Source organism: Nylanderia fulva, unplaced genomic scaffold, assembly GCF_048542155.1.
Source record: "Nylanderia fulva isolate GAGA-0341 unplaced genomic scaffold, ASM4854215v1 Scaffold23, whole genome shotgun sequence".
Taxonomy (NCBI): domain Eukaryota; kingdom Metazoa; phylum Arthropoda; class Insecta; order Hymenoptera; family Formicidae; genus Nylanderia; species Nylanderia fulva.
Window position 1 is genome coordinate 2,187,765 of NW_028190293.1, and position 27,877 is coordinate 2,215,641.

General features: G+C 30.8%; 10 protein-coding genes across 17 annotated transcripts; 6 read left to right on the forward strand and 4 right to left on the reverse strand.

Annotated features, from left to right (window-relative positions):
• The first annotated feature begins 102 nt into the window (after positions 1-102).
• Hacd1 (3-hydroxyacyl-CoA dehydratase 1) lies at positions 103-2,167 on the forward strand. The gene is made up of 5 exons (XM_029304129.2): positions 103-755; positions 980-1,094; positions 1,355-1,590; positions 1,669-1,850; positions 1,933-2,167. Exons 1-5 carry the CDS (start codon positions 676-678, stop codon positions 2,007-2,009), a joined length of 690 nt encoding a protein of 229 aa, XP_029159962.1. The 5' UTR covers positions 103-675; the 3' UTR covers positions 2,010-2,167.
• Positions 2,168-2,242: 75 nt separating this feature from the next.
• On the forward strand, positions 2,243-6,478 carry mRpL37 (mitochondrial ribosomal protein L37). Of its 4 annotated transcripts, none has more exons than XR_014924745.1 (9): positions 2,243-2,505; positions 3,267-3,452; positions 3,544-3,765; positions 3,838-3,957; positions 4,056-4,162; positions 4,239-4,421; positions 4,498-4,911; positions 5,303-6,168; positions 6,252-6,478. XR_014924745.1 is itself a non-coding variant. In XM_029301450.2 (6 exons), the coding sequence occupies exons 1-6, from the start codon at positions 3,274-3,276 to the stop codon at positions 4,917-4,919; spliced, it is 1,233 nt and encodes a 410-aa protein (XP_029157283.2). In that variant the 5' UTR covers positions 3,267-3,273; the 3' UTR covers positions 4,920-4,938. The 4 variants fall into 4 exon arrangements, 1 of the variants encoding a protein (XP_029157283.2); XR_014924746.1 differs by lacking the exon at positions 2,243-2,505 and adding an exon at positions 2,741-2,879; XR_014924744.1 differs by lacking the exon at positions 2,243-2,505 and having other exon boundaries at positions 2,894-3,452.
• Positions 4,935-6,872, reverse strand: LOC114931885 (cyclin-dependent kinase 20). Of its 2 annotated transcripts, none has more exons than XM_029304033.2 (6): positions 6,596-6,872; positions 6,288-6,476; positions 5,967-6,155; positions 5,634-5,870; positions 5,323-5,550; positions 4,935-5,248 (listed from the first exon to the last, which is right to left on the reverse strand). In XM_029304033.2, exons 2-6 carry the CDS (start codon positions 6,471-6,473, stop codon positions 5,093-5,095), a joined length of 996 nt encoding a protein of 331 aa, XP_029159866.1. In that variant the 5' UTR covers positions 6,474-6,476; positions 6,596-6,872; the 3' UTR covers positions 4,935-5,092. The 2 variants fall into 2 exon arrangements, with proteins under 2 accessions (XP_029159866.1, XP_029159857.1); XM_029304024.2 differs by having other exon boundaries at positions 6,288-6,486.
• Positions 6,807-8,820, forward strand: Trs33 (trafficking protein particle complex subunit Trs33). The gene is made up of 3 exons (XM_029304065.2): positions 6,807-7,000; positions 7,080-7,262; positions 7,367-8,820. The coding sequence occupies exons 2-3, from the start codon at positions 7,137-7,139 to the stop codon at positions 7,766-7,768; spliced, it is 528 nt and encodes a 175-aa protein (XP_029159898.2). The 5' UTR covers positions 6,807-7,000; positions 7,080-7,136; the 3' UTR covers positions 7,769-8,820.
• Positions 8,031-10,774, reverse strand: Cbs (cystathionine beta-synthase). Its single transcript, XM_029304014.2, has 5 exons — positions 10,419-10,774; positions 9,967-10,076; positions 9,251-9,854; positions 8,913-9,183; positions 8,031-8,819 (listed from the first exon to the last, which is right to left on the reverse strand). Exons 1-5 carry the CDS (start codon positions 10,499-10,501, stop codon positions 8,373-8,375), a joined length of 1,515 nt encoding a protein of 504 aa, XP_029159847.2. The 5' UTR covers positions 10,502-10,774; the 3' UTR covers positions 8,031-8,372.
• Positions 10,775-10,950: 176 nt separating this feature from the next.
• LOC114931923 (peptidyl-prolyl cis-trans isomerase NIMA-interacting 4) lies at positions 10,951-12,045 on the forward strand. The gene is made up of 3 exons (XM_029304077.2): positions 10,951-11,117; positions 11,520-11,639; positions 11,729-12,045. The coding sequence occupies exons 1-3, from the start codon at positions 11,013-11,015 to the stop codon at positions 11,885-11,887; spliced, it is 384 nt and encodes a 127-aa protein (XP_029159910.1). The 5' UTR covers positions 10,951-11,012; the 3' UTR covers positions 11,888-12,045.
• Positions 12,046-12,173: 128 nt separating this feature from the next.
• LOC114931899 (L-selectin) lies at positions 12,174-16,122 on the reverse strand. 2 transcript variants are annotated; one of them, XM_029304054.2, is made up of 5 exons: positions 15,963-16,122; positions 15,097-15,212; positions 13,375-13,554; positions 13,141-13,306; positions 12,174-12,797 (listed from the first exon to the last, which is right to left on the reverse strand). In XM_029304054.2, exons 2-5 carry the CDS (start codon positions 15,206-15,208, stop codon positions 12,596-12,598), a joined length of 660 nt encoding a protein of 219 aa, XP_029159887.1. In that variant the 5' UTR covers positions 15,209-15,212; positions 15,963-16,122; the 3' UTR covers positions 12,174-12,595. The 2 variants fall into 2 exon arrangements, with proteins under 2 accessions (XP_029159887.1, XP_029159877.1); XM_029304044.2 differs by having other exon boundaries at positions 15,097-15,217; positions 15,963-16,121.
• On the forward strand, positions 12,546-21,829 carry LOC114933705 (uncharacterized). Of its 3 annotated transcripts, XM_085483094.1 has the most exons (12): positions 12,546-13,516; positions 15,957-16,287; positions 16,685-16,914; positions 17,462-17,843; positions 17,925-18,268; positions 18,760-19,306; positions 19,455-19,722; positions 19,805-20,002; positions 20,086-20,253; positions 20,337-20,529; positions 20,702-20,935; positions 21,183-21,829. In XM_085483094.1, the coding sequence occupies exons 5-12, from the start codon at positions 18,137-18,139 to the stop codon at positions 21,429-21,431; spliced, it is 1,989 nt and encodes a 662-aa protein (XP_085339220.1). In that variant the 5' UTR covers positions 12,546-13,516; positions 15,957-16,287; positions 16,685-16,914; positions 17,462-17,843; positions 17,925-18,136; the 3' UTR covers positions 21,432-21,829. The 3 variants fall into 3 exon arrangements, with proteins under 3 accessions (XP_085339220.1, XP_085339221.1, XP_029162132.2); XM_085483095.1 differs by having other exon boundaries at positions 17,462-18,268; positions 20,702-20,931; positions 21,183-21,248; XM_029306299.2 differs by lacking the exon at positions 12,546-13,516 and adding an exon at positions 15,568-15,636 and having other exon boundaries at positions 17,462-18,268.
• A 591-nt stretch (positions 21,830-22,420) lies between these two features.
• Positions 22,421-23,929, forward strand: LOC146723130 (pseudouridine-5'-phosphatase-like). Its single transcript, XM_085483097.1, has 4 exons — positions 22,421-22,746; positions 22,926-23,144; positions 23,219-23,451; positions 23,509-23,929. Exons 1-4 carry the CDS (start codon positions 22,692-22,694, stop codon positions 23,689-23,691), a joined length of 690 nt encoding a protein of 229 aa, XP_085339223.1. The 5' UTR covers positions 22,421-22,691; the 3' UTR covers positions 23,692-23,929.
• A 276-nt stretch (positions 23,930-24,205) lies between these two features.
• Positions 24,206-24,896, reverse strand: ND-B8 (NADH dehydrogenase (ubiquinone) B8 subunit). Its single transcript, XM_029304089.2, has 3 exons — positions 24,694-24,896; positions 24,498-24,604; positions 24,206-24,365 (listed from the first exon to the last, which is right to left on the reverse strand). The coding sequence occupies exons 1-3, from the start codon at positions 24,774-24,776 to the stop codon at positions 24,277-24,279; spliced, it is 279 nt and encodes a 92-aa protein (XP_029159922.1). The 5' UTR covers positions 24,777-24,896; the 3' UTR covers positions 24,206-24,276.
• Between the last annotated feature and the right edge of the window lie 2,981 nt (positions 24,897-27,877).

The window sequence follows — 27,877 nt, forward strand, 5'->3', positions numbered from 1 at the left end:
GAGAATGGAATGTGGTGTAGAGGGGAAAAGGTCATAGGTAGCGCACTGATGGCGCATTATTATTTAATTATTTTGATCATTTTGATCAATTTGATTATGTGTTTTAATTAAATCTTATTGTAATCGTTTTAATGCGTGTACAATGTGATAAAAAAGATTTTGTTTCAGATCCTAAAATATTAAGATAAAACATGAATGAAGGATTCACATTGCGTGCAATGTTCGACGTCCAATAAAAGAACTTGTTTTCTAGGGACAAAAATATTGAACGATGAGAATATTTTCTATTGGCGAATCAAATTGACATATGTCAAATAATGCAATGTGAATCTACCATTATACAGCGCAGTGACGTGTAACGTAAAAAGTTGCAAAAAGAAATATCGGTGTATGATTAACCTTTATGAATTAAAAAGAAGATGAATATGTACAAAATCGTGACGAGCGAAAAAAAATTCGCCGCAAGAAATGTAATTTGACTCTTGAAAGAGTATACTTTATTTTGCATTTTTGATTACTAATCCATTATCGTTACGAAGCCGTGCATACATGAATATTTTTCATAATGAATAAGCACGCATATTGAAGAGCAATAATACATTCGTAGTGAAATATATTACTGCAAATCATTCAAGAACGGAGCGGCGATACGTTTGAAAAGTTGTTTACGCAGATATGGCTGGAACGAAATCCAAAAAATCCAGTGCTCTCTCAAAAATCTACCTGGCGTCGTATAATCTTGGCCAAACTTTGGGGTATATATAATTTTTTTCTGTCAATGTCAAATGAATGACGAGAAATGATGTATTGATTTCAAATTCATCTATCTTCAAAATATTTGTTTTTAGAATATTTTGTATATTTTGTACATAAGAAATTTCTTTATTACTCTACTATATTTATAAAGAATATTTTCTATAATTTTACATATTCTAATACATGTTTATTCATGAAAATCACATTTTTTCTTTTATTTCAGATGGAGTTACATATTGTATCTGATTATACAACATTACATCAATCCTTCTCGTAAGACTTTGTGGGATGAAACACAGCTACCTGTAATCATTTTTCAGAATGCAGCTGTATTGGAGGTATTTTATAATATCTTATTATTAGAGAAGTAGAGAAAGCAGATAGATACTTTTTGAAATTAATAAGTTTAAAATTTTTAACAAACACAATAGCAGTATTTGAAAATGTTACATAAAAATTATATAAAGTTATACATGCATAGTTACAAAAAAAATATATATATATATATATATATACACATTATATTATTTATTTGTATACTGTATATATAAAATATTATTTATTTATGTATTTTATTATAAAAACTTATTTTTTTCAGATACTACATGCAGCAATTGGGCTAGTACCTTCTAATGTTATAATTACAACATTCCAAGTTTTCAGTCGTGTGATGGTTGTGGTTGGAGTTATTTTGGCTACTCCTTCTACGTATGCTGCTGCATCTCCAGGACTTCCGCTAGCTCTCATTGCATGGTCTATCACAGAAATCATTAGATACTTCTATTATTTTGCAAATCTTATTAATATTTTGCCACATATATTGATATGGCTTAGGTATTCTTCTTGTCATAATTAAAAAATCTCAAGTTTGAATTCTTGCTTATTTTAAAATTAATTGACATATATTTTCAGATATACCACATTTATTATTTTGTATCCAATTGGTGTAACTGGTGAATTATTATGCTTCTATGCTGCAGTGCAATATTCTAAGACTCATCCCGATTCATGGAGTTATGTGTTGCCGAACAAATGGAATTTCACATTTAGCTATTTGTATGTCCTGATAATAATTATGATAGGTTATATACCAAGTAAGTATGCGATAGAATATAGATAGAATAATATAGAAAACAAGTTATATAAACTCTAAATTATATATTCATTTTATTCCAGTTTTCCCACATCTTTATTTGCATATGTTTGCACAAAGGCGCAAAATGCTCAATCCTACAGCCAAGAAAATTAATTAATTAGTTTTTAAATTTATATAAGAATATAAAAATAGATTATGCTATATATATTTTTATGTATATGCATATTAATATAATATAAACAAAGGGTGGGAAAATATTTTTGTACTAAACATATTAATTTAAAAAGATTAATATACTTTCAAATATATAAAATATACTATGCAGTTATTTATTCTGTTTACGCTGCCAAGGTAGCTATTTTTATTTTTAATTAGTTCTTGTATTATCTTGTTTAGATAAAATGGCGGAAATAATGCATGCTTTTTCCGTTTTTTGGAAATCGAAAGTTGACAACAGTTGTTAGTCGGGGTAAAAACAGCAGAAGAAACAGCGAAAGTACCGAGAAGAGCAGAGATGATGAGAAAAAGGCCAAAAAAACGTGAAAATGCCAGAAAAGGCATCGGAATTGTCGAAAAAAATATCGGGAGTATCGAAAATAATATCGGGAGCGTCGAGAAAAGTTTCGGGAATGCCGTAACGACTATTATTATGCGTAAGTATATCGCATATTGTCTGTTCGAATTTGTACAGTTCCGTCAAGTAAAAGAATAATTCCGCATTCGTAATTATTAAATATTAATAAAAATAAGTCATCGAACATAAGTATTGCCTAAATATAAATGTGTTGGAAGAGTCGATCTCTCTCTTCCTTTTTCTCTCGTTATACATGGACACAAAATATATATCCGCGTCAGTAAATATGATACATTCATCAAATAAAATCCACACGACCGTAGATGTGTGAAAATATCACAGACTTCTAATAGAAGTCTGTGGAAAATATACATTCGTCAAATGAAATCCACACGATCGTAGCTGTGTGAAATCTAGATAAATCTAGATAAATTCTGTACAGTGCTAAAAAAAGTATCGAATTTTCATTGTATTATATGCGGATACAAATATACATTGCGTACATCGTCTGCAACATGCGTTAAATTATCGAGATTGTTAAGATATCGATACAGTCGATTATATCGATATTTTATCGAAATCTCGATTGAAACTTAAAAGTATAACAAGTCGGAAAAAGGTTATGTTTTGTGCAAAAGGAGAAATATATTTGAAAAATTATTAAATTCTCCATCTAATTGTTTTCTCTTGGTGTGAGAGAGAGAGAATATTAACATACGATTTTCAATATTATTTGATAAGAATTTAATATTGATAAAGAAAAGAGTTTTTTCCTCCCGTGAAAAACATAACCTGTAACATTTATTCACGTCCATTACTAATCTCTCTGTTTTAATTAAGATATACAATGAAGTTGACGCAAATATTATACAAGCAACACATAGGTAGACAGATTACTAAATTGTGGTACGTACGACGTGAACGTAAGGTATACAGTGACAAAATCGAAAACTATTTGTTTAACACACATGGAATTCAGGCGAAGGATGCTTTAGATGTGATCACTCCAAAACGAACTTATCGAAAGTACTTCAAAGAATTATATTTTTATGCAAATTAGCGTTATTTTATGTATTATATGTATTTAATATCAATTGCAAACTGTATTTTATATCAGGTTGAAAATAGAACAACTCAAACCAAAAATATCTTTTGCCAACAAACATCCTGATTGGAAAGCTCAGGCTTGTTTAGTATTTAAGGATCATAATGTCCTGCAAGAAGGTTTTCGCCAAGCACAGATACTAACTAATACTGTGTGTCTGCCAGATAGCTCTTCAAATTATATACAAGATCCGCTTCCAGATCTACCAGAAAATGTAGATGAGATAGTAGAAAGGTATATTAAATTAAATTTTTTTTTAAATTATATATTACATGTTTATATATTACATATGTTTCTTATTTTTAGAATAATTTATACTTCAAATATATATGATGCTCATCAAGAAAAGCTACCAAAAAGGAAGGATCCTGAAAGACCTGCATGGGTGTTCCCCAGAAGTTTTGGCCTAACCAACTGCAGAAAAATGTTAGCAAATTAAGAATTAAGTATTTTCACATATATATATATATATATATATCAATTTATACATTTATTTCTTAATCACATACTTATTATTTTTATAGGCGAAATTTGTCCAGAAAGATCTTACAACTCTGTGAATCTTTATCAGGGCCAGATATTGCAAAAAAGCGATGCATATTGTACGATGGGATTACTGTATTAAATTTAGGTAATTTACATATTTAAAGATATTAAATAATACATACATAATATAAATATTGCATAACATAAAAATGTTTTTTCAGAAAAGGAATCTGATCTCATCCAGTTCACCTTAAGAGCAGATGTGATGGTCATGTCAGCAAATCCTCTAAAACCAGTAGAAAATTCTAATTGTAATCTGGAAATAAATCTTCCAGATATCTATCCGATGCATCATACTATTAGTTTGGATCAGACAAATTTCTACAAAACTGAAGACATATATCGTGAGTTTAATTGTTTGTTATATATCAATATACACACACATTATCCTCATAATGACAAGTATATTGCATTCGATAGCTGTCAACGTAACAACGCCTTGGAAAAACATTCATACAATTTTTGTGCATTATGACCCAGACGAAGTCAGAAATTTGACGGAATTGGCTGTGGTAGAAAATCAGATTTTCGGTCGCACCTTGATAAAATCATATACCATGGCAGCATTTTGTGCACGACAAAAATTCGGTTCATCCGTGAAGAAATTGCCAGAACCCGTGACCTTGCAGTGCATTCAGTCAGATGGGAAGAACTATCACTTTTTCATATTTCAACTCAATTCATTAGACGCCAACGATGCCAGTGTAAAAAATTTCTGGTGCGCTCTACCACCTTTGACGCTTTACGAAAAAGCTGAATATGATGATGCCAGACCTGTAGTTGAAGGTTACAATCCGGAAGTGTTTAGAAGGATATTAGCATTTTATAGGAATGGTAATTAAATAAAATTTGTTGAATGAAGTCGTTAACGAATTTTTTAATTTTTTCTATGTAAATCTCTCATGCATTTATATAGATTATATATGCATATATCATTAAAAATACGATATATATATACACACACACACACACACACACACACACACACACACACACACACACACACACAACATTATTACATGATATTTAGAAGATTTTCGAAAAGCGTGCTTGTTTGTACATTTGGATTGATTTCTTTTGGTTTTACACGCAAACGATGATCCTGTGGTGGTTTTATTAAATTCTTCATTGATGGATAAGGTTTGGAGTAAAAATATTTGTGACACAATGCCTGAAATAATTATCCATTTTATTTATATATATATTATACCATGTATGTTTATAGATACAAGAATAATCTAGCACCTGTTCAGCTGTGAGGCGTCTCGACGAATTGTAAATCAAAATTTTCCTGATTAGATCAATAGCGTCTGGTTGAGCATCTTGAATAATACTCTCCCACGTCGTACCTTTGTGATAAGCAAAGCTGATTTTATTGTAATCTGGTAATGAAGTTAATTCAGGCCATGATTCGGATGTAGGAGAGCCTAAATATTTTAAAACTATAGCTAGCTGCTCGATGTCAGTTTCACCCTATTGTATAATTTTATATACAACATTAAGATTTTATACTATATATTTTATCAATTTATTTAAAATGATAGTGCGATATTTACTGGAAATAATGGAGAAGTGTTTAACATTTCGCCAAATATGCAACCAATCGACCACATATCTATTGCGGATGTGTAATATCGTGCTCCATAAAGCAATTCTGGTGCCCGGTACCATCTTGTAGCTACCTGATGCGAATACGCTTTCGAACTATCCTGCCACATCAATCTGCTCAAGCCAAAATCTGCAATTTTCAAAATACCCTCAGTGCTGATCAACAGATTCGCAGGCTTCAAGTCCTAAAAGTGTAAATTTGAAAACTTGTTAAAAACAATCTGGAAGAGATCATCTATAGATCCTGCTAAAATAAGAATAATTTTTGAATATTTGAGTACCCTATGTATTATGTGTTTTCCATGTACATATGCCATACCCTCCAACAACATTTTCATATATGTTTTAATTTGTGTCTGTGTCAAGGATATGTCAGCATCTCTCAACACTTCCCATAAACCTGTAGGCATGTATTCAAATACCATCACAAAGTCTAAGCCACTCGGGAAAGCATCCAATAATTCAACAACCTGCAAGTAAATTGTAATAATTACGACAAATAAAATACTTATTAAATTAAAATATAAATAAATATTTTTACAATACAATTCATTCCTTTGTTTCAGAGTAATCTAAAAAAAAAGAAAAAGATGTGAATGTACATAAGGGTGCTGAAGTTGCTGTAAACTTTTCACTTCTCGTATGATGGATACAGGTAGACCATCTTCGGTCCTTTTAATTAGGATCTTCTTCAATGCCACATCCTGATCCTTAAACATATCACGTGCTTTTAAGACCAAGCCTTGCGCTCCTTCACCAATTTGACCATTGATGATGTATTTCTCCATATTCTATTTCATACTTCACATTTATATTTTAGAAATATTATTTATGGATAAATAATATATGTATATATAATTAAATTATATATATATATATATATATTTGTAATTTTTTAAAAATTACATACTTAACTATATATTCCTTATATGAACTTTACATATATAAGAATCCTTATTTAATAAAAAATATTTATTAAATAAACATCTGTAAAAAATTGAACTATTTGCAAACATATTTTTATATTGACGTTAGAGAGATTAATTAGTACACTATTATCTTATGAAGAAAATGTGCATTACAGTTTCCATGGTTACCAGTATAGTACACTGCATTATCATGCATTCGCGTTGTTGCGCATGTCAACGAAGAGTTCACGATATGTCATACGTATATGCATATGATATGTGAGATATGTATTGATATACGTACTTTACAACATTTTATAATCGCAAATGCGTGGACTAGCGATTAATTTGATTACATTGTGATTGATTATTTCAATTGACAAGCTAAACACACAAGATTAATGACTGTATGTATATTTAGGTTATTTAAAATACATTTCCTAAAATATGATACATATATATAATATATAATTGTCTGAAAAACAGGTTGCACATGGATAAACTACGCACGATCAAGTGAAACAGAAAATAATATCGAACAAAATGAAGCAACAAATAATTGATTCAAAAGCAAATCTTAATGCAACTGGAGAAGCCGACGACTGTCTCTTTGAATATTTGCATGCTGAATTGGTCAATTATGTTCTGAGTAAATCATCTAACGCTACAGTAAGTAATGAGCTTAAGATGATAGTAATACTTTTACATGTGTTACAATATCTTTTATTATTTACTATAAAAGAATCCTCCAATTTGTATTATTTTTGACACAGGAAGGCGAAGAAGAGCTCTCGCGTCTAGAATGGATGGGTTTCAGTGTTGGATACAGAATTATTGAACGATTAACAAGAGAATGGAGCAGATTCAAGGATGAATTGGATATGATTAAGTTTATCTGCACAGATTTCTGGTCCAGCCTATATCACAAGCAAATTGATAATCTCAGAACTAATCATCATGGAGTATATGTGCTGCAAGATAATGCCTTCAGATTATTAGATAAAGTAGGTACAAGCAACAGTAAACAGTATCTTAAAGAGAGTCCTCGTCTACTGGCCTTCACTTGTGGTCTACTCAGAGGTAGTTTAGCAAATCTTGGTATTATCAGTACTGTTACAGCAGAGACTACTACATTACCAAGCTGTAAATTTCATGTTCAGGTTCAAAAAATTTAATAGCTGTTCTAATGATTTGATAAAAGAATAGATATAAACGATAGAGGTAAATGTAAAAAGAAATATATATGATAAAATTCCTAGTATTTAATTAAATATAAGGGAATGTAATAGATATTTAACATGTTTTACATTTTTATGTTTAGTCAAATGAAATCATTAATTTTCAGAAAGAGAAAAATTATTTAAATATAATTCGTATATATAAATGAACTACAGATGTTTTAGTTTCAAAGTACATTAAAAAAAATAATAACATGTATTTATAATCGTATATTTGATATATTTTTATTTCTTTTGCACAGTTACATATATAATTTATAAAATCACTATCAAGATGGATGTATAAAACTTAAATGCTTAAAATTTACAAATGCTAAAAGGGACTAAGAAAAATCATTATTATACATTAATATACATAATAATTTGAAGTATACATATAAATAAAAAATAAGTACTATAAAATATTTAGTATTTGATATAATGTAGCAAAGAATTCTAAAATTCAATTATTCTTATATTTAGCCTTCTTACTTGTCTAAATACGCAAATATTGTACAAACGACAATCTTGCTTTATCACATTTATATAACATGGGCGAATTTTACATAATACCATTATTCTGTGCTGTATTATCGCCCTTAATTATAAAATTGAAAATATCATTTTGATTTACAATCCCGACCAATGCATTATCGTCGTTTAAAACTACGACAGAAGATTCTTTTTCAAGAATACGTGATAGTTTACCCAGCGTAATCGAGTTTGTAACTTTTGTAAATTGCTTGATCATGACTTTCTCGGCGCAGTCCGTTCGCTCAACCGTCCCAGAAATCAAATTAGATAGGAGCGCATCTGACGTAATAACACCTTTCACGTGTATTTTTGTGTCATCAGTTACTAATAGTTGTTGCGTGTTGCTAGTTTTAAAGAAGTCTACAGCATCTTGACATGACATTCCCTTCGATAATACTACAGGCTTATGTAACGTTAAATTTAATAACGGTATATTCCACCACCATTTGTTTCTCTCTGTTGAAGGTTCGCATGTCTGAAGAAAAAAGATTATGATTTAGTAAATATTTTATACACTTTCGCAATCATATATAAGTATATATCTTCGATACATCGCAAATGATTTTACCAAAAAATCTCTGGCCTCCATCCATTGATCTGATACAAATTTTGTCATGTAATTGCGTATACCATCTGGTAAAAGGACGACCATACGTTTATCCGCCGACAGATTTTTAGCAATTTTAATCGCTGCGGAAAGTGCCGCACCACTGCTACCTCCGCATAAGAGTCCCTCTGTACGAATTAATTCACGTGCTGCATTTAATGATTCGTAGTCTTCCGTCTTCATCCACATGTCAACAACACTGCGATCCAAAACCGTCGGTACAAAGTCGTATCTGGAAGAAAAATATTTTAATCGACTTTTTTTATTCTGTATAACATGATAACATTTTATATACATACCCAATTCCTTCTACTTCATAAAAACCAACGTCCTCTTTATTCAACTCAGGTGGCTCTGCTAAAATACTTCCTTTCGGATCCACAGCAATAATCTTTACATCAGGCGACAGTTCCTTCAATTTACGTGCAATTCCTGTGACTGTACCTCCAGTACCAGCACCAACAATTACATAATCAATTTTTCCATCACATTGATCCCAAAGTTCAGTCGCAGTTTGATCATAATGTGCCAATGGGTTACCAGAATTTGTATACTGATCTAAGACAATACTGTTGGGTATCTCCTTTTGCAATTTTTGAGCAACACTGATATGCGCTTCCGGACTGTACCAAGCAGCTTCGGTTGGTGTCCTAATGATTTCTGCACCGAGTGCGCGAAGTACATAGACCTTTTCATTAGACATTTTTTCAGGCATGACAATGATACATTTATAGCCCTTAACTGCTGCAGCTACTGCTAGACCAATTCCAGTATTTCCACTAGTAGGTTCTATAATAGTATAGCCTGGCTTTATCAGTCCCTTTTCTTCCGCATCCTCTATCATTCTATTTGCTATTCGATCTTTTACAGAGCCTCCAGGATTAAAGAACTCACACTTTGCATCTGTGTAAAAAAAATAGCAGTAATTGATAAAAGTTTTAATCAGAGAGATTTTCTTTAATTTATAAAATATATAGAATATATGATATTTATAATATAGAAATTTTTTACTGACACATTTCACATTTGATCCCATTAGCTTTAGGAATATTATTGAGCCGAATGAGGGGTGTCTGACCTATTGTACTTAAAACGTTGGGTAATATTTTCTTACGGTCCAATGTCCTGTAACAAAATAATATAATTAGCACATTTGTCTTGTGTATTTTATTATATTTCCAGTTTATTAGCACAGTATATATTACAACTTGTAGTAATATCTGTACAAAATTTTACATATTTTTCATTTATTTTTTATATTATAATTGTAATACCATATGGTATGGTCTCCATATACACATTGAAAATTTTGCAATTTATATACCCTTTTTCCACATTTTGCTAGTAAAATATATTGTTAAAGTTTCTTACTATTAAAATTAAAATAGAATTATAATGTAGCATGCATGTGTGATGGCAAAATGTGGAAAAAGGGTATATAAATTGCAAAATTTTCAATAAACTTACTCTGTTCGTTTCGTGTGGGGTGAATTTTCCTCGTTCGCTTTCCACGTGCACTTTGCTGGTTTATCTGGTCGCTTTAGCTCCATTGCAACTTTTTATTTATTATCAATAAAATTTAAACTTTTCTATTTATTATCAACAGAATAAACCGTTCTTTAAAGAGGAAGAATTTGCAAATAAATTATATATATATTACTTATACCAGTCGTGCTTTATGGCCTGTTTCTACCAACGTCGATTAAATTGAACCTTCGATTAAATTATATATTTGTCTCTTTTTAAATAAGTTCTTAAAAAGAGACAAAGATATACTCAACCGGAGATTTAATTTAATCAACGTTGGTAGAAACGGGCCTATGTGTTAATAGAGATTGCGTTCTAAAATTTACATCTTGGAGCTTAGAATAGAATCGCGTTTGACCAATCAGGACGAAAGAAGCAAAAATTTCTCTGTCCTGATTGGTGCTCTATCGGAAAGGAGTGAATTTTAGAACATAACCCGAAAGGCTTTAATAAATTGACATCACTTCCGGATTTAGATTAGATAAACGCCGGCATATTTCCGGGTTGATGTAACCTAAAATTACAAACATAAACATGCCGCCGAAAAAGAATGCCGGTGCCACGAAAGGCAGTAAAGGTAGCAGTAAATCTTCGGAGGAGAGTGGAAAAGCCGAAAAGAAAGGAGGAAATGCGGTGAAAGTAAGAAAGCACATATTTTGTATCGATGAGTAACATGTATACTCCATATAATTGTGTTGTTATTGTTATCTACATAATATTCTACCTAACATTCTATTAAACATTAAACTCTTAAAACTATTAAATATGTACAATTGTTTACAGCTTTTGTCATTTTCGTATTTATTTTTGTTTATTATATGTATATATATATATATATATATATATATATATATATATATATATATACAATAGTTTATTTTAAGCTCCTTGATTTACAATTTTTTATTTTATCCTCACTTATCATCCATCCACAAAAACTATTTTATCCTATAATTCTCTTCAATTATATCTAAACTATATTTATATTTAAAAATTACAGTACAGTTTTATATAGAATTTTCTTTTTATGTGTAAATACAGGTTAGACACATACTGTGCGAAAAGCAATCAAAGATATTGGAGGCGTTGGAAAAGTTAAAAGCTGGTCAGAAATTTAATGAAGTCGCAGCAACATACAGTGAAGACAAGGCCAGATCTGGGGTAACGTGAATATATTAAGAAAATATCGTTTTAATAAATAAATAGTAGAAAATAATTATGTCTGAAATTTTGCATTTTATTATCTGAAGGGTGATCTTGGATGGATGACACGTGGCTCCATGGTAGGACCCTTTCAAGATGCTGCCTTTGCACTGCCAGTTTCTAATCTGTCATCTCCAGTTTACACGGATCCACCGGTGAAAACAAAATTTGGATATCACATCATAATGGTGGAAGGTAAAAAGTAGCTTAAAGTACATACCTATTTTTCAAGCACTTGTAAAGCTGTTATACATATTTGATTAAGTAAATATGATAAATATTATTAGACTTTTTGTAAGAACTTTGTTTAACATTTGTGATATATATCTTTTATTGATAAATATAATTTTATCTGGAATTTAAATTTTTATAAAAGAGAAAAATTTTTTAAAGAGAACAGTTTATGCATTTTATACAAGTAATTTATAAGATGTTATAAATTAATGCATATTACAAATGAACTGCTTTTTAATAATGAAAAAATATGCAAAGTTATTTATTCACGAATTTATTACTATTTGAAATTACAATTAGTATGTATATATATTATTTAGAAATGTAATTATATAGAACTTTGTAATAATTTAAGAATTCTGAGTGTGTGCAAACTGCAGTTTCTATTCTATCAAATATAATTTTCCATCTATGTCTAGGATTATATCTAAGAATATAAATAGTTAATTTTTCCTGGAATCAAATAATGCCTACAAGTTTAATAAAATATTTCATACTCTACAGTGTTGAATAAGCATGAAATATTATTAATAACATTATAATAATAATAAATAAGATGTTCTATATGGCTATTCAGTCGCTTCTCTGGCGTAGACACACATTTGAACATTATGATTTTATAGGTGCTTAAATTCATTTGAACAAAAGTAAAGCTATTATTCTACGATATTCCTCTTCCATTATATGCGAATGTTGGGATTGGTAAAACGAACATATCTCAGGAGAGACTCATTGTCTTCACAGATCCATGGTTTCTTGTGATGACATGCTACGTCATGCCAGTTCACTCCATCATTGTAGAATTGATTGAGGATAGCCAAGCAATTCTCGGGAGCGCCGCCCTGAATGGCCTCGCGATTGTCTGGCTGCGGCTTGCCGATACTGAAAAAAAAAGAAAAACATATTGTCCAATACAGAATGAATTCTCAGAAGATGAACTAAGATACATTATCGCTTTGTCACATTTAATATCATATATATGCTTAGGATCCTTGACTGTTAGACACACAATCATTGATTATAGAGCAAAGAATACAGGGAATTATAGCGGGCGGATAGAGAAGATTTAATCATAACTTGTTTAACATCCTTGAGCTCAAAAGTGTGTGAGGATATGGACAATCTTGATCTGATGTATCTCGATATATTCGACTAGTAACATTGAGCAACGCAAAATTACAGGTCGGTGTTATGGATATGTAATACTGCGAATAACAAGTCTTACCCGCCGCTCTCGGACCAGTCATTTTGGGAGCGTTCATTGGTGGGCGCTAACTTTTGCAACTCGGCGGTCCAGAACCAACCGTTAATATAAAGGGGTTGCAGATCTGGCCTGTCGCAGCCTTTGAAGTCACAGAGGCGACCGGAGGTCCAGATGTACTTCACCTTGTCTGCAAGAGAAAAGCATTTTACGTCTTTTGTTTTTTTTGTCTTCTTTTTTTGCAGAGTGATATAGTACTTTGGACCATGTGGCTCTTGATGAACTCGTTCTCGGCATAAGTCTCCAACGAGACTAGATCCATGCAACGTTGTCGACAGAAGTTTCTACCCGACAGCCAGTCCACTTCCTGCCCGGCCGTTCTTGGATCAGCCCATGAAAAGTAATAGCCTTTTCCATTGAATCGTTGATGGATGATTCCTGCGAGTAAAACCGCAATTAGAAGATCGAATGAATTAAAGCGCAAGCATTAGACAATAGACAATAATCTTTAGGAAACGTCTTTGAATGTTCAAGAGGTATGTTTACACTGGGAAGAGCCCGAGGTCTCTCGCTCCCAGAGTGAAAGTTGCGAAATTAGTGTCAGTCGTGGCGGCGACCCCCAAGCAATCGCAGTCACGACCTAGACATTGGCACCCGCGCTGTATATTGATTATATGGCGCGTGTCACTTTCCAAATAAAGAAGAAGAAAGTTTTTTATGAGGGGCGCGTCTTTGGAACGCGCGTCGACCGGTTATACCTTATGAATGAATAATCAGTCATCAGGTCCCATGCATGACACATTCTCTCCTATTGTTCCGAGTTTAGAATCTCGTAAATGAATGTTCGAGAATCTTGCGTTGCTTTTTATTCTCATCTGATATTTAAATTATGATTTAATTCTTCCAAGATTGAGATCAATCTTGGAAGAATTAAATCAATTCAAATATCTATTTTTTATCTATCTTTAGAAGACGAAAAAAATTAACATAATTTATTTTATACAAACAAAAAAGTACAAGATGAAATAGTTCAAATAAGGCTTAATCTTCTTCTAAAATTATTTTAACATTTTTGACTATTAAAAAGTTTAGTTTATGATCTTCTATGTGTGAATTTCTGCTTAGATAATGGGGTAAGAGAATGCTGGGAAATGGCTGGAAGAATCTAGGAAAAATACTAAAAAAGCTAAGACTTCAGATTAGATAACGAGCGGTGATTTATTGTTACCGGTTCAACTCAACCGAAAACGCGATGAACGTGAAAGTGCCACCCGACATTCCGTACTACTTACGACGAGGACATTTACAATTCAAATGCGTTCGAGTTACACCGCTGTCGATGTCATCGTCACACTTTCTATAACGAACGTCGAGTAAGACGCGCAAGATGTAAAGAATGAACGTCACGTGTAATTAACCACGCGACGTCGATGTAAGAGGATGCAACAGACGCGGAAGATACAATGGTTGAAGGTCCGAGGCGGAGTAGGAAAACGGATGAAGGAGGAGGATTCCGTAGTGGAGGATCGCGGCCTCTCTTTAATCACAAATATTGAAAATACTTTCTCTGGTCCGTAGTTTCCTCGGATGTTTGACTGTTAAAGGGAAATAGAATGAAGACTCTCTCCGGTGTGAACTTTTAGAGAGAGCATTGGGAATGCTTAGATTATTCACCTTCTAACCGGGAGATCAATTTGTATAAAAATTCTAAGCGGCAGTTTCCACAGCCGATCTATTTGCATAAAGTTTATTTACAATAGTCGACAAGTTAATTTAGCGATGAATTATTCAATTTATTTATTTATTCTTTTATCTTTACACAATAACGCGATAATGAAAGAGCAATATTTTGTACGATTAAAACATTTCGCATCCAAATAATATCAACATTTGAAAGATATGTGTGAAAGATGTTTGTAAAAGCTTTTCACGTTGAATTGACAGATTTTGATAAAAATAGTGATGCATAAATAGACTTACTCTGTGCGCAAAGTGCGGGATTCGGTGATTCCAGAATCCGACCACTGGGTTGCGGTTGAAATTGGGCGAACGACAGCGTCACAAGAGCAACAAAATACACGAGCGACTTCATTTTTCTTCTCTTCATATACGGCCATAAAAAAAACAAAAAATCTTTTTTAGTTAATTTAAACGTTTCCTTAAAAATGGAGATGTGGATCAAGATGTATGAATTGTTTGTTAATTGATTTCTACTGAACATGATCCAAAAAAGGATTACAAGTTTATTGCTCCTAATTTCTATGTCTCTCACATTAGCTCATTTCTTAATTTTATTTATATTATCAGTATTTTCGTTTCATTAAATTAACATTAAAATTTGATTATAATGATATAAATAATTCATCTTTTTTTGATTCTGGTAGAAATACTTTCTTTGTTATCTTTAGGTTTAAATTCCTGAACTTTCTTAAAGAAGCGACCACACATATCCTCAAACCGGTTTTACGATTTCAACGTTATACAAGGTGGTACCTTGTACCCAGTCTTGCTTTGTGACAGGTGCCAAAATTTGAGATTCAACTAATGTTACTAAATATTATTTCTTTTTTATTACACACACGTTATAGATATAGTCTTGCTTTGTGACAGGTGCCAAAATTTGAGATTCAACTAATGTTACTAAATATTATTTCTTTTTTATTACACACACGTTATAGATAAAATATAACTCAAAAAGTATACAGAATTTATTTTTAATAATTGGATACCGGATATATTAAATAGATAAAAAAAGTATTGTTTACAATGCATTTTAAAATAAGAAACTCAAATACGGAAGTATGACGATACAATTTTAATCGCATCTAATTATTTTTCAGCATTACCTGATACGGTCAGCTGCAACTCGATTCTAATCTGAACAAGATTAGGCGATGAAATGTCTCAACTGATTTTCACAAAAGAAACTTCCTTCGACGGGACAGGTATCCCTCCACCTGATGCTGTTCTACAGACGTTCAACGAGGAACTGCAGTGTTTTCTTGTCACAGGCACCCCTATATATACACAATGAGGACACATCGCGTCAATACTTTTACCATTCGGTGAATCACGTTTTCGAGCGTCGAAGTCTCCGTGACGAGATTCACCCATTGGGGATTTCAACGCTGTACATCGTGGATCCCTTCTTTGTGTACGGATCATTTTTGGGTACGAACTTATAATATTGATACAATACTCAGAGCGATGCTTCAAAAAATCACGCCTTTTCTCTAAAAAATATAATACGCCCCGCGACTTTTTCTTTCAAATATTATTATTCGGATATGGCTGCTTTCGATTTTCACTCATCGTTTATGAGTTAGCTGATTAAACTGCCTTTAGTCAAGCTCATTAACTCGCGTCTAATATTCCGCGGAGACCGCAAATACTTTCTAGAAAATTTTGAAAATTGTAATGAAAACATTTTATACATAAGCTTGATCAATTTTTAGAGAATTTGAAGATAATATAATATCTTCGAAAAAGCAATTTGAAGATTTTCTATTGGAAGGCAATTTATTGTGAAGATTTCTTTAATTCCCTAAAGTTTACTTTTTTTACCCAGATTATATGAAAAGTGGAAAGTATAAAATCTCTGTTGATGCAAGTGAAAGGAGAATACACGAAAGCATGGAAATTGAAATAACGCTGCGTCAAAAGTTCTCAGAAAAAGTACATTCTGTAATACGCAAATATGTGAAAGAAATTAGTGGCGAGTTCGGCACAATCATGGATATTTGTTCAAGACGGCCATTTTTGACTGCGTTTGACATTCATTGAAGCTTCTGAGAAAACGTAAACTTTCGCTAATACATCTGCGGAATTTTAAACGGGTTCTAATTCCGGACATTTTTTGCTACTTACAAATCCATATATTCAAGATAAATGCGAGTTAATCGATATGCAATGTTTTATACTTATTTTTAGATTTTAAAAGTTTCAATAGGAACAATGATATGTTTGATACTTTTTTACTGCAGAATATTCATATATTACAAAAATTATATAAAATATTTTGTTTGAAATTGGATTATTTAATTTTTGATAATAAGAATAAGGCATTAAAGTTTTCAAAAAAGATAAAAAAAAAGAAATAATTGTTATTCTTTAATGTTTAATTACTGCTCTTTGCTATAATTATTGAAATGATAAGATAAATTTCTTGTACATATTTCTGCGTTCAGATGAATATTTATATTTTCATGTTACCAAGAACTATCAATTTTCCTATAATTTAGTCTGCCGTATAATTTATCATTTTATATTTATTGTATTAAATAATAACTAAATTTGTTGCTCATAAAATCTTCACGATTACAAACGACCATGTTTGATTTTTCAGCGGGAATTTCTGTATTACCATATTGGTAAACGCAAATACCTTCAATAACTACTGTTGATAAATGCGGACTTTGACAATACCGAGCGAGAATGAAATCGTGCGCATGCGCCATGCGTATTACAAATCAGATGTTTTTTTTGCTCCGCAAACAAACGCTTTGACAAATTACACGTTTGGGAACATTGCGAAATACGCGATCTTTTATTCGCTGCTCGAGGAGAAAAAAAACAATCGTTGACTGACTCGGTCGTGATCGATCGCTGTTCATCGCGCAACAAGTCGCTTCTCAATAGTTATGATTTCTCACGGCGAGCAGGGAGAACCAACATGTCCGCTGTGAACCGAATTAGCGTTGTTCGTGTCGATCGTTTGTTTACCAGCGGTACGATATGATAATACGCGCGCGATATACGCGATCCTCCGTCTGAGCTGTCAATATTATGAATGAATTCCCGCCTCGTAGGAACGCAGTACGACGCTTCTGTTCCTCTTCTCTCTCGGGCATTTTCAGCGCCGAGGTGTATGGGTTATTGAGGCTTCGGGATCGAACCTGGGAGAATCGGTCGCTCTACGCGTTACCCCACAAACGGCCTTGAACCAACGAGCACGATGCGTTTTCGCGCGGTGACGCCGTACGACGATCTCACGCGTACGACAATCTCGCATGTGCATTGAATGAGGATGACGGAGCCGGAACTTTATTGCCGGCTGTGTGCCGAGACCAAGAAGAATCTCATCGGGATCTACGACGCCGAGGGTCAGAAACTCGCGATCGAGACGAAGATTGCGAAGTGTTTGCAGATACAGGTGAAATTGTCATCAATTTGACAGTTCTCTCTCTGTTGCTCCCGTTTAATGTATCTATTCCAGAAGAATAGAAATACTTTATTTCATATTGTAATCGCATTTCGAAAATCAATTTTCAATACTTGAAGTGAATCTTGCATGGAATGCAGCCTGAGTTTATAGATATAATATGTATTGATTATCCTAATATATGATCTGATACCATAAATGATTATAATTGTGATTATTATATAATTGTTACTTTCATACTTTTTTGGAAAACTTAAAATTTAAAGTATATATTTGCATACATTTTATATTTTGCTCGAGTTTATGAATTTATGTCATTTTATTATCAATCTAGAGCAATTGTATTAAATTGTTTTTGTATGCTATAAAATAACTATTTGTAGTAATATAACTACTTATGTATATAGATTTAATTTTCTCGTTACACAAATTTTGATATTTCTGATGGATTTTAATAATGACTATTACAATTGTGTGTGCAGGTTCTAATAACAGACAGTTTGCCACTCACGGTTTGTCTAGAGTGCTGTGACTTGTTGAATCAATCCAGTGAATTCTTTGAGAAGACTAATCAAGCACAAATATCACTAAAGCAATTATTGGTAGATTTAAAGCCTGAACCACAACCAATAGAACCAAATATAGATTATGTAGAGGAAACTATAGATTTTCCAAAAGATGAAGTTAACAATAGAGAAGAGATAGTTGAGCGCCAATTAACTGGCAATTATATCAATGAGACGGTCAATGTCTTGAATACTTACAACTTTATTGAAGAATGTAATAAAGGTGAAAATTCCGAAACTCAGGAAACGCAGGAAACTCAAGATAACGCAAAACAGAAAAAGTGTAAGATACAGATAAAGAAAAGTTCCCCTAAACAGAGTAAGAAAAGATTAAAAAGAAGAAATCAGATGCAAAGAATGGAAGAAGAAGAATCCGAGCTTCATGTATCTTCCCAAATAGAAACGGAACAGAATGATGCAGCTGTGAAAAATACTTTAAAGATTGTAGATAATTATATATCTGGTAAGATATTTATATATATATATAAAAGAATTTCATATATATGTAATTTTATTTGCTTTGCTTATTTCTTAAAACTCATCATAGATATTATAATTAATACCAATAGATCTGTTGTAAGTCTAATACAATATATGTTTTTAATATATAGAGACAGAGTCTAATTTAGAAATGAGAGAAACACGAACAATGGAAACAACTAAGCAAGGAAGAAAAAAGACAGAAGGTTTAGAGAGATATCCTTGGTTGTGTACAGACTGCAATGATAAATTACCAAGTTTAGAAGCATTAGAGGAACATCATGAAACAGTGCATAATCAAAAAGCCAAGTATATGTGTGTGCAATGTTGTAAGGTCTATGATAAGTACTATGGGTTTCTTACTCATGTTAAGAGGCACAAGAATAAGGCAAAGTTTAGGTATAAATCATTTGCTGTAGTCATGTGAAATTTTGAATATATGTATAAACATGTTTATTAATATTGTTTAATTTTCTTTTAGCTGTGAAGACTGTGGAAAATCATTTGTACATAAAAAAGTATTAGATTCTCATAAAACGATTCACAGCGAAGAACGGCCCTTTGTATGTCAAACTTGTGGTAAAGCTTTCAGACAGCAAAGTGCTTTATATATCCATAATCGATGCCATTTACCCGATACTGTAAAAAATAGATATCCATGCGATCAATGTGATAAGAGGTTGATATATTTGTTTATTTTCAGAATAATTATATTTTAATGAATATTATCTATATATTTTTGACTCATAAATTTATTTTTAGGTTTTCTACAAAACCAAATCTTGTAACGCACCAACGTATTCATTCTGGTGTCAGAAACTTTACATGCGATCAATGTGGTAAGAGTTTTATACAGAAAGGAAATTTAGAAGCCCATTTTTTAACTCATTCAGTAGATAAGCCATATAGCTGCTCTCAGTGTCCAAAAGCGTAAGTTAAAATGTCAAGTCTATATTACACATTACATATAAGTATATTATTATATGATTTCAAAAAGAATTAATATTTTACAGATTTAAAACGCCCTTGCAATTGAAGAAACATGAGACAGTGCATACAGGTGCCAAGCCACATCAGTGTGATGTGTGCGGAAGAACCTTTAGGGAGAAAGGAACTTTAAGGGAACATCACCGAATTCATACCGGCGCAATGCCGTTTTCTTGTGAATTTTGTGGAAAACGCTTCCGTTTCAAAGGGATATTAACTGTAAGTTACTACCAGATTTTAATTGTATGGCATTAAAATCTCTATTTAATTAGATATTAATTAAAATATTAAAATAAATTAAAATAAACATTAATTAATTAAAAAAATATTAAATAAAGATTATCTAATTAAATTAAAATATCGATTTAATACAATTGTTTTGCAATTGCAGACACATAGGCGACAGCACACGGGAGAGCGTCCGTACAGTTGTTTAGAATGTCAGCACCATTTTACAAATTGGCCAAATTATAATAAGCATATGAAGCGTCGTCACGGAATCAACACTTCTCACACCAAGCATCTAACTAACAATCAGCAATTGCAACAGACGACGGAACAAACGCAGTCTCTTGAGGAAGAAGATCCGCTCACTGTACCTCAAACAGAATCCACGACAGCGCAAGTATAAAATGTTTATTTTCTAATATTAATTTATGTATTAATAATAGTAAAGTAGATGAAAAATATAATAATATAAGTAAAATATAATAATATAATAAGTAAATATAATAATATTAAAATATTGGATCTCTCTAAGATAATTCAAGTTGAATTAAAATATCATAGAAATTTGAATTAGTTTTGAAGCAATATACCTTATCTGCATCTGATTAACACAGCATGAACATTTAAATGTTATATTTTTATAGGTAATACAAGCAGTTCCTTATGCTTCAACATCACAACCTATAGTCATCCAAGCTATTCCAACAGCTACTATTCAGACTTTCCAAACAGATGTTAATGGTACTGTACAAGAAACTGTATTCAGAGAACGAAACACGACTTATTTCAATGCAGTGCCAGCCGCGCTGCAAAACTTTTTGCCAACAAACTTGCCGTATAATTTTTATAGCATTTCAAACGTTACAGAAAATGATTTAATTCAACATAGATAAAATTGTTTTTTAATATCATGCTTAAATAAAGACACCTATATCTTTGTGTTGATTGATTATATGAGATACATACAATTGTTATTATTAATATATACGATAATAACAAATGTTATTAAAATCACACAATATAAAATACATAAACATATACAAAGATATAGCTGCAAGCTAAAGAACAAGTTTTATTGATAATTAAGAATAAAATAAAATAATCTATTATTTTAACGAAAATAATCTGTAATTAATTAAAACAACGAATTTTTATAAATATTTTATCGCATTAATTTATAATGATGTAAGATCTAAAAGACAAAAAAATTAGCTCAAAATATGGAATTAAAAACTCATAAAACTTTGTTATGTGAATAAATATTAGATTTTTGTATATAAGAATAACTAGACGAAATAAAAAAATATAATTAAGTATAAATTAGAATTAAAGAAAAAATAAAAAACTAGATAAAATATTTACATACATTTTATATCGTGTACCATGATTAGTATTAAGAATATTATTGCAAATTGTGTGTATTTATACATACACTTGTTTAATTACACTTATTATTAAATACATTTCATAAAATGTATGTAGCTCTAATTTATATATGTTATATAATTGCATTTTTATAACTTGTAACTATGCTGACAATTTATCATATCTTTTCAGTGTAAGTTGTAAATAATCTATGCATATTACATATACATTTTATATAATTATTGAAATAATAATTATATAAGTAAAGATTTTTAAAAGTAAAGATGTTTTTTTTCTCTGCTCAATGTACGTGATGACTTGACTTTGAATTATATGCAATATTGCATATTTATTATTTTTTGTATATTCTACGAGAGAGCGATTAATAATGTGAACAAATTATGTTTCAATTAATTAAAATTAATTAAAGATGACTGATTCTATCGAAAGAAATTTAAAGCGTTGAATAAAACGAAATAATTAACAATTAAGAGGGAGACTTCTGGGGTATCGCTCGATATCATCTATCTATATCTGTTATATTATGTCGAAATCGGGTTGCATGTTGCACAACTATCAGTACAAGCAGCTCTGGTACAAGTTGCCTTATTACAGGGGAAAAACGTTAGTGCGCGTATTCTAACATATCTTCTTTAGCATTTTTGTAATAATCCTTTTTCTCGAAATAAAAATAAATAGCAGATTTTTCGAAATACGGATTTCTACGAGAGTTCCGGCAAAGTACTTTGGATATAACCTAATCTAATAGAAATCAATTGACAGCTAAAATGGGTTTCGAGAAAGTCACTCATTGCATTTTCGATATGGATGGTTTATTACTGGGTAAATACATTTTCTGAATTTTTCTTCTCATATTTGTGCATTTAATTTTATAAAAAAATTATATTGAAATCTTACTTTAAATTTATATGTTAAACATATTGTATTGTGTTATCTGTAACATATGATAACAATATTTTAATATTGAAAATAAAAAAGAAATAACTGATATTTCTTTACAGATACAGAATCTCTGTACACTGTGGCATACAACCATGTCACTCAAGAATTTGGGAAAACGTATACTTGGGAACACAAGGCAAAAATTATGGGTTATAAAACCACTGAAGCTGTGCAATCTATAATAGATCAGTTACAACTGCCCATTTCAGTGGAAACATTTGAGGACAAACTTGTTTCTATATATCAAGAAGTATTTCCTGAATGTAATATTATGCCAGGTAAATTAAAGCAAGATTAAAAATAATTTAGCATTATATCTTAGCCAATTTTAATACAAACACTATATATATAGGTGTGGAAAGACTGTTGCTGCATCTTAAAAAAAATAATGTGCCTATTGCACTGGCTACAAGTTCAAGTCTGGAAAGCAGTGATCTGAAAACCCAAAAATGGAAACACATATTCAACTTATTTGATCATAAAGTATATGGTGGTTCTGATCCAGAGGTTGTCCGTGGAAAACCAAGCCCAGATATATTTTTAATCGCTGCAAACCGTTTTCCTGATAATCCTGATCCTTCAAAGGTTTGTAGATTTTAACAAATGTTAAATATTTTTTAACTCAAATCTATTTATCTGTAGTGCCTAGTCTTTGAAGATTCACCGAATGGAGTGCAGGGTGCTCTTGCTGCTAAGATGCAAGTGGTGATGGTGCCGGATCCTGAACTTCCTAAACATCTCATTAGTCAAGATGCTACATTGGTCTTAAAAAGTTTAGAAGATTTCAAACCAGAGGATTTTGGATTACCACCATTTGTTGTGTAAAATTATTTGTCTTAGTTTATCAAAGAGAATATAGAGATGAATTAGATATAATTTGGTGTAACTAAAGGCAGATTATAAGGACTATAATTATATTTATTGACAAAAAAGATAAAAACCTGCAGGCAGGATTTTTAGCACAGAAATCAGTAAAATCTGACTGATGTATATTTTCGTAGAACATAGGGAGACAATTATCACACTGCCTATATAATGTGTGATTAAATCTATTATCAAAGAATCTTTATCATATGTTTATGCAATAGAGATCTTATGCCATTTATGTTCATTATAGCATATAGTTATTTTTCTTAGTTTATATTTGTCAAACTTGCAAAAAATTTTATAGCAAATGCTATAAAAGATTAACTGTTTGATATAAACACAAAATTACAAAAATAAATATTTTTCTGCTATAAAAAATGAATTTTCTAATTTCGTAAAATCTAATCTGTATATAACTGCATATACATGCAAGGTATAATTTGTTAAGACTTGTAAATGACTAAAATCTACATTTGAAACTGATATAACTATTTTATTTTACAACACACTCTACACATATTAAGATAGATATTTATAAAATATTTATTTTTGAGATGCTAATTCTTGAACCCTCCCGAGTACTTCTTCAGATTTCAAATTTGACAGTGGCACACAACGTTCTACACCATATTCTGTAACACCATTTACAAAAAGATAAATAACATTTGAACGAGTATTTAGAAAAAAGTGTAAAGTATAATTTGTGAAATGGTTTGCGATATTGTCAATTTAAATTATGATATTCATCTTTACTCTTTACATACCATAACGCGCATACAATTTTGGTTCGATCGACGAGCATTCCCTAATCAAAACAGGAAATCTTGGATTATTTTTCTTCAACGGCACATATTGTTGCTCAATGAAGTCTCTGCAATGTACACACAAAGTAAGAATGAATGAAATTGAAAATTGATTCAGATTACAAATGAACTTTTATCTCATCTATTGTGACTCTACCTAACACCTTGACTAGATTTTGACGTTTGGCAGAGGAGGATTCTCAACTCTTTCAAATGTTTTCCGAATTTTACAGTAGCCATATCTCTTTCAATTATTAATCAAACTTTTTAAAAACATACACCATAACCATACACTTTCATCACAGTTTCAATCCTCTACAATTTTGCGTTGATCTCTATTATGTCATTAATTTCGTGCACGTAGCTGCCATCTACATCTATTTTGGAAACTATATTTGAGTGTGAAGTTAGTGTCTAGAGATTCCGCAAGAGACCGCGAGTTTCGAGCTTCGCGCGCTTTTCCCGTGTTAAAAAATTTTCCCGCCATAACAAGTGCGCGTTGCCTAGCTACCATTAAAATCAGAAGATTCAGAAGTGCGGAGTGCGGCATGTCGTACGCTCATTAATTGCATTAAAGTATGATTAGTGCGTGCGTAATCGCAAGAAATTGTTTTCGTAAATGCATGTTTAATTGTAATACATTGTTTTCGCTAGTGAGTGGCATAAAAGAGCGACATCGCTAATGGAAAAAAGAAAGAGAAAAGAAGAGGAGATCCGGAGCGGCATCAGGCGATGGAAGAGCAATCGTGTAAGGTAAATAATTTATTATTTATCTATTATTATTTATACAAAATTCAATGAAGAGAAATTTTAATGCGCGCAACAGCTACTTTTCGATAGATATTTATATTTTATTTGTTTCTCCAGAGATATATAGATATTTTATATTAAACATTTTAATTAAGATATTTTAATGGAGATATTTTATATATTTATTTTTTTCGAGAAATATTTATTAATATCTAGTTTAAACACTTGTTTTAGATTTTATTAAATAAATATATTTGTAATTTACAGACTAACCTTCTATATTATGCTGTGTAGCTTGGCGATTACACATCGCACCGGTGAGTTAAAACTTTATTTTTTATTTTAATTATAAGATAATAGATTTAGGTAATCAATTTTTTATATGCAAAACGCATGATATAAAGATGCACATTTTTGTGTCTGCTAATGAATAGACTTTTTTAATAAAGAGAAGCATATTAGAATTAGTACAACTAATTAATACCATTTTTTTTAATTCGAGTTTTAATTTTACATTTTCGTTTTTTCAGTCTTATATATCTTAATACTTTAATTTTTATTGATAAATGCATGCGTATAATAATAAATTATAAATGCTTTTATAATAATTGTCAGATGGATACTTTTCGCATAGCCATTTTATTTTTATACTATTTTTGTACATTTACAAATTGTACATTATTTTAATTATATTTTTTACAGTACATATAAATTATTTACATAAATAAATATATTTAGAGTTATATTATGCATATTAGATAACTACAATTGAATAGTAAGAGGAAAGTTGAAGTATCGATTCGGTCCTAATTCTCAGGTCAATGGACATACATACGTCAATTTTTCGCTCTTCAAGGGTTTCTGGTCTCCTTAATGAAAGAAGAACCGCACCCACGACAAACATTCTTATAATTGCCGACATCGTTCTGATCGGCGCTTATATGTATATATGTATATATGTATATATATGCATATATGTACGATCGTGCGCATACTCGCATACATACTTTCTCATTGCTATAAATATAAAGTTGCAATGCGTTTGAACACAAGTAGGTAATGCTCATAATTGAAGACTTTAGCACCTTTATCCAAATTTTGTAGTTGCACGGATCAATAAAACCAATCGATTGCAAAGATTTTCTTCTTAATTTTGCTTTTAAAAATTCTTGATATATCGAGTAATAAGAAAATATATAGTTTATAATTTGTATATTTCGTGTTTAAAATTCCTTTCGTTCCAACTTGTATGAAAAATTTCCAGATTTTTGGAATGTAAATAAATTTTGCAAAATTTATATTTGCCAAATCCACATCGAAACATTTTAGTAGTAAAGCGAATAATAATAATAATAATAATATGAAAATCGCGCTAATGAATCCCTTTATTGAAACTTAAAAAGCGAAAAAGAACATACTTGAAATAGCAACACTAAGGAGAAAGAAATCGGGTGGTCGCATCATAAGTAAAATCGCGATTATTTATGTAAAAAATTTATTAAAATATTCGCTGCCGGAGAGCAATTTAATTCGTCTGCTATTTAAGCAAATATTATCCGACCGATCATGCGTTGATTGATTTTTCCGCTTGACGAATGTTTGATAGCTTTTCCGTACAAAGACAAATTGTAATAACGAGTTATTAATTAAACAAATCTATCAGGTCAAAGAGATTGTTTTCTCTATTTTGCGTCATCTCTTCAGTTTCATCATTTTAGTTGTCTTTTCAATATTCGTGGTTTCTGATAGATGAGAATCTTCATAGGAACAGAGAGATGCAGATTTTCTTTTTGGAGATCTTATTTAGCTCGAGATTATTGAGAGTTAATGATGTGTAAGCAAAAATGCAGCGAAACTCGAAGAAATATTAATATACATTGATTCGAAGTTGAACGTCAACAAATTAGGAAATCACAGGTTTGCAATTTTTTATTTTTTTTTTATTTGCGCAAACCAAAAAGTTATTTTTCATTTCCAATATAAGAATAATAATTTAATGTGATGTTATAAGAAATTTTTTTCTAAATTTATAAATAGTTTTGTGTAATTTGATTTTTAAAATTTGATTTTTTTTAAATTTAATTATTCTATTTAATTCAATTAATATTCGAAAAACATTTAATTACAGTTATATTAATATTAATATATCTAATTGCATACTTGAATATAGATATATTTAATATATTACAAATAATTATAAAGCAATTGACAGAAAAATAATTTTCAGAGAAATTAGTTTTTCGAAATATCTTAATTTTTAATAATATTAATAAATTGATTTTAAAATAAAAAATTATCCGTAAAAATCTTTGCATTTATTTTATATTACAATTTAAGTAATAGCATCACATAACTTGATACTAAATAAATAACAAAAATATATTAAATTAAAAAATTTTTTCATATTCAAATCACGAGTAATAAAAAGATTCAATCGCACTTTATTACGAATATATTTATGATTCTGGCTAATAATTATATTATACGTAGGTTACAGGTATATTCGCGTGGAATAATGAGCTCTTGATCCCCCTCCGATTAATGATTGTGCGATCGGCATGAAAAAGTGGGGAAGGATTTTCGGATTCAGC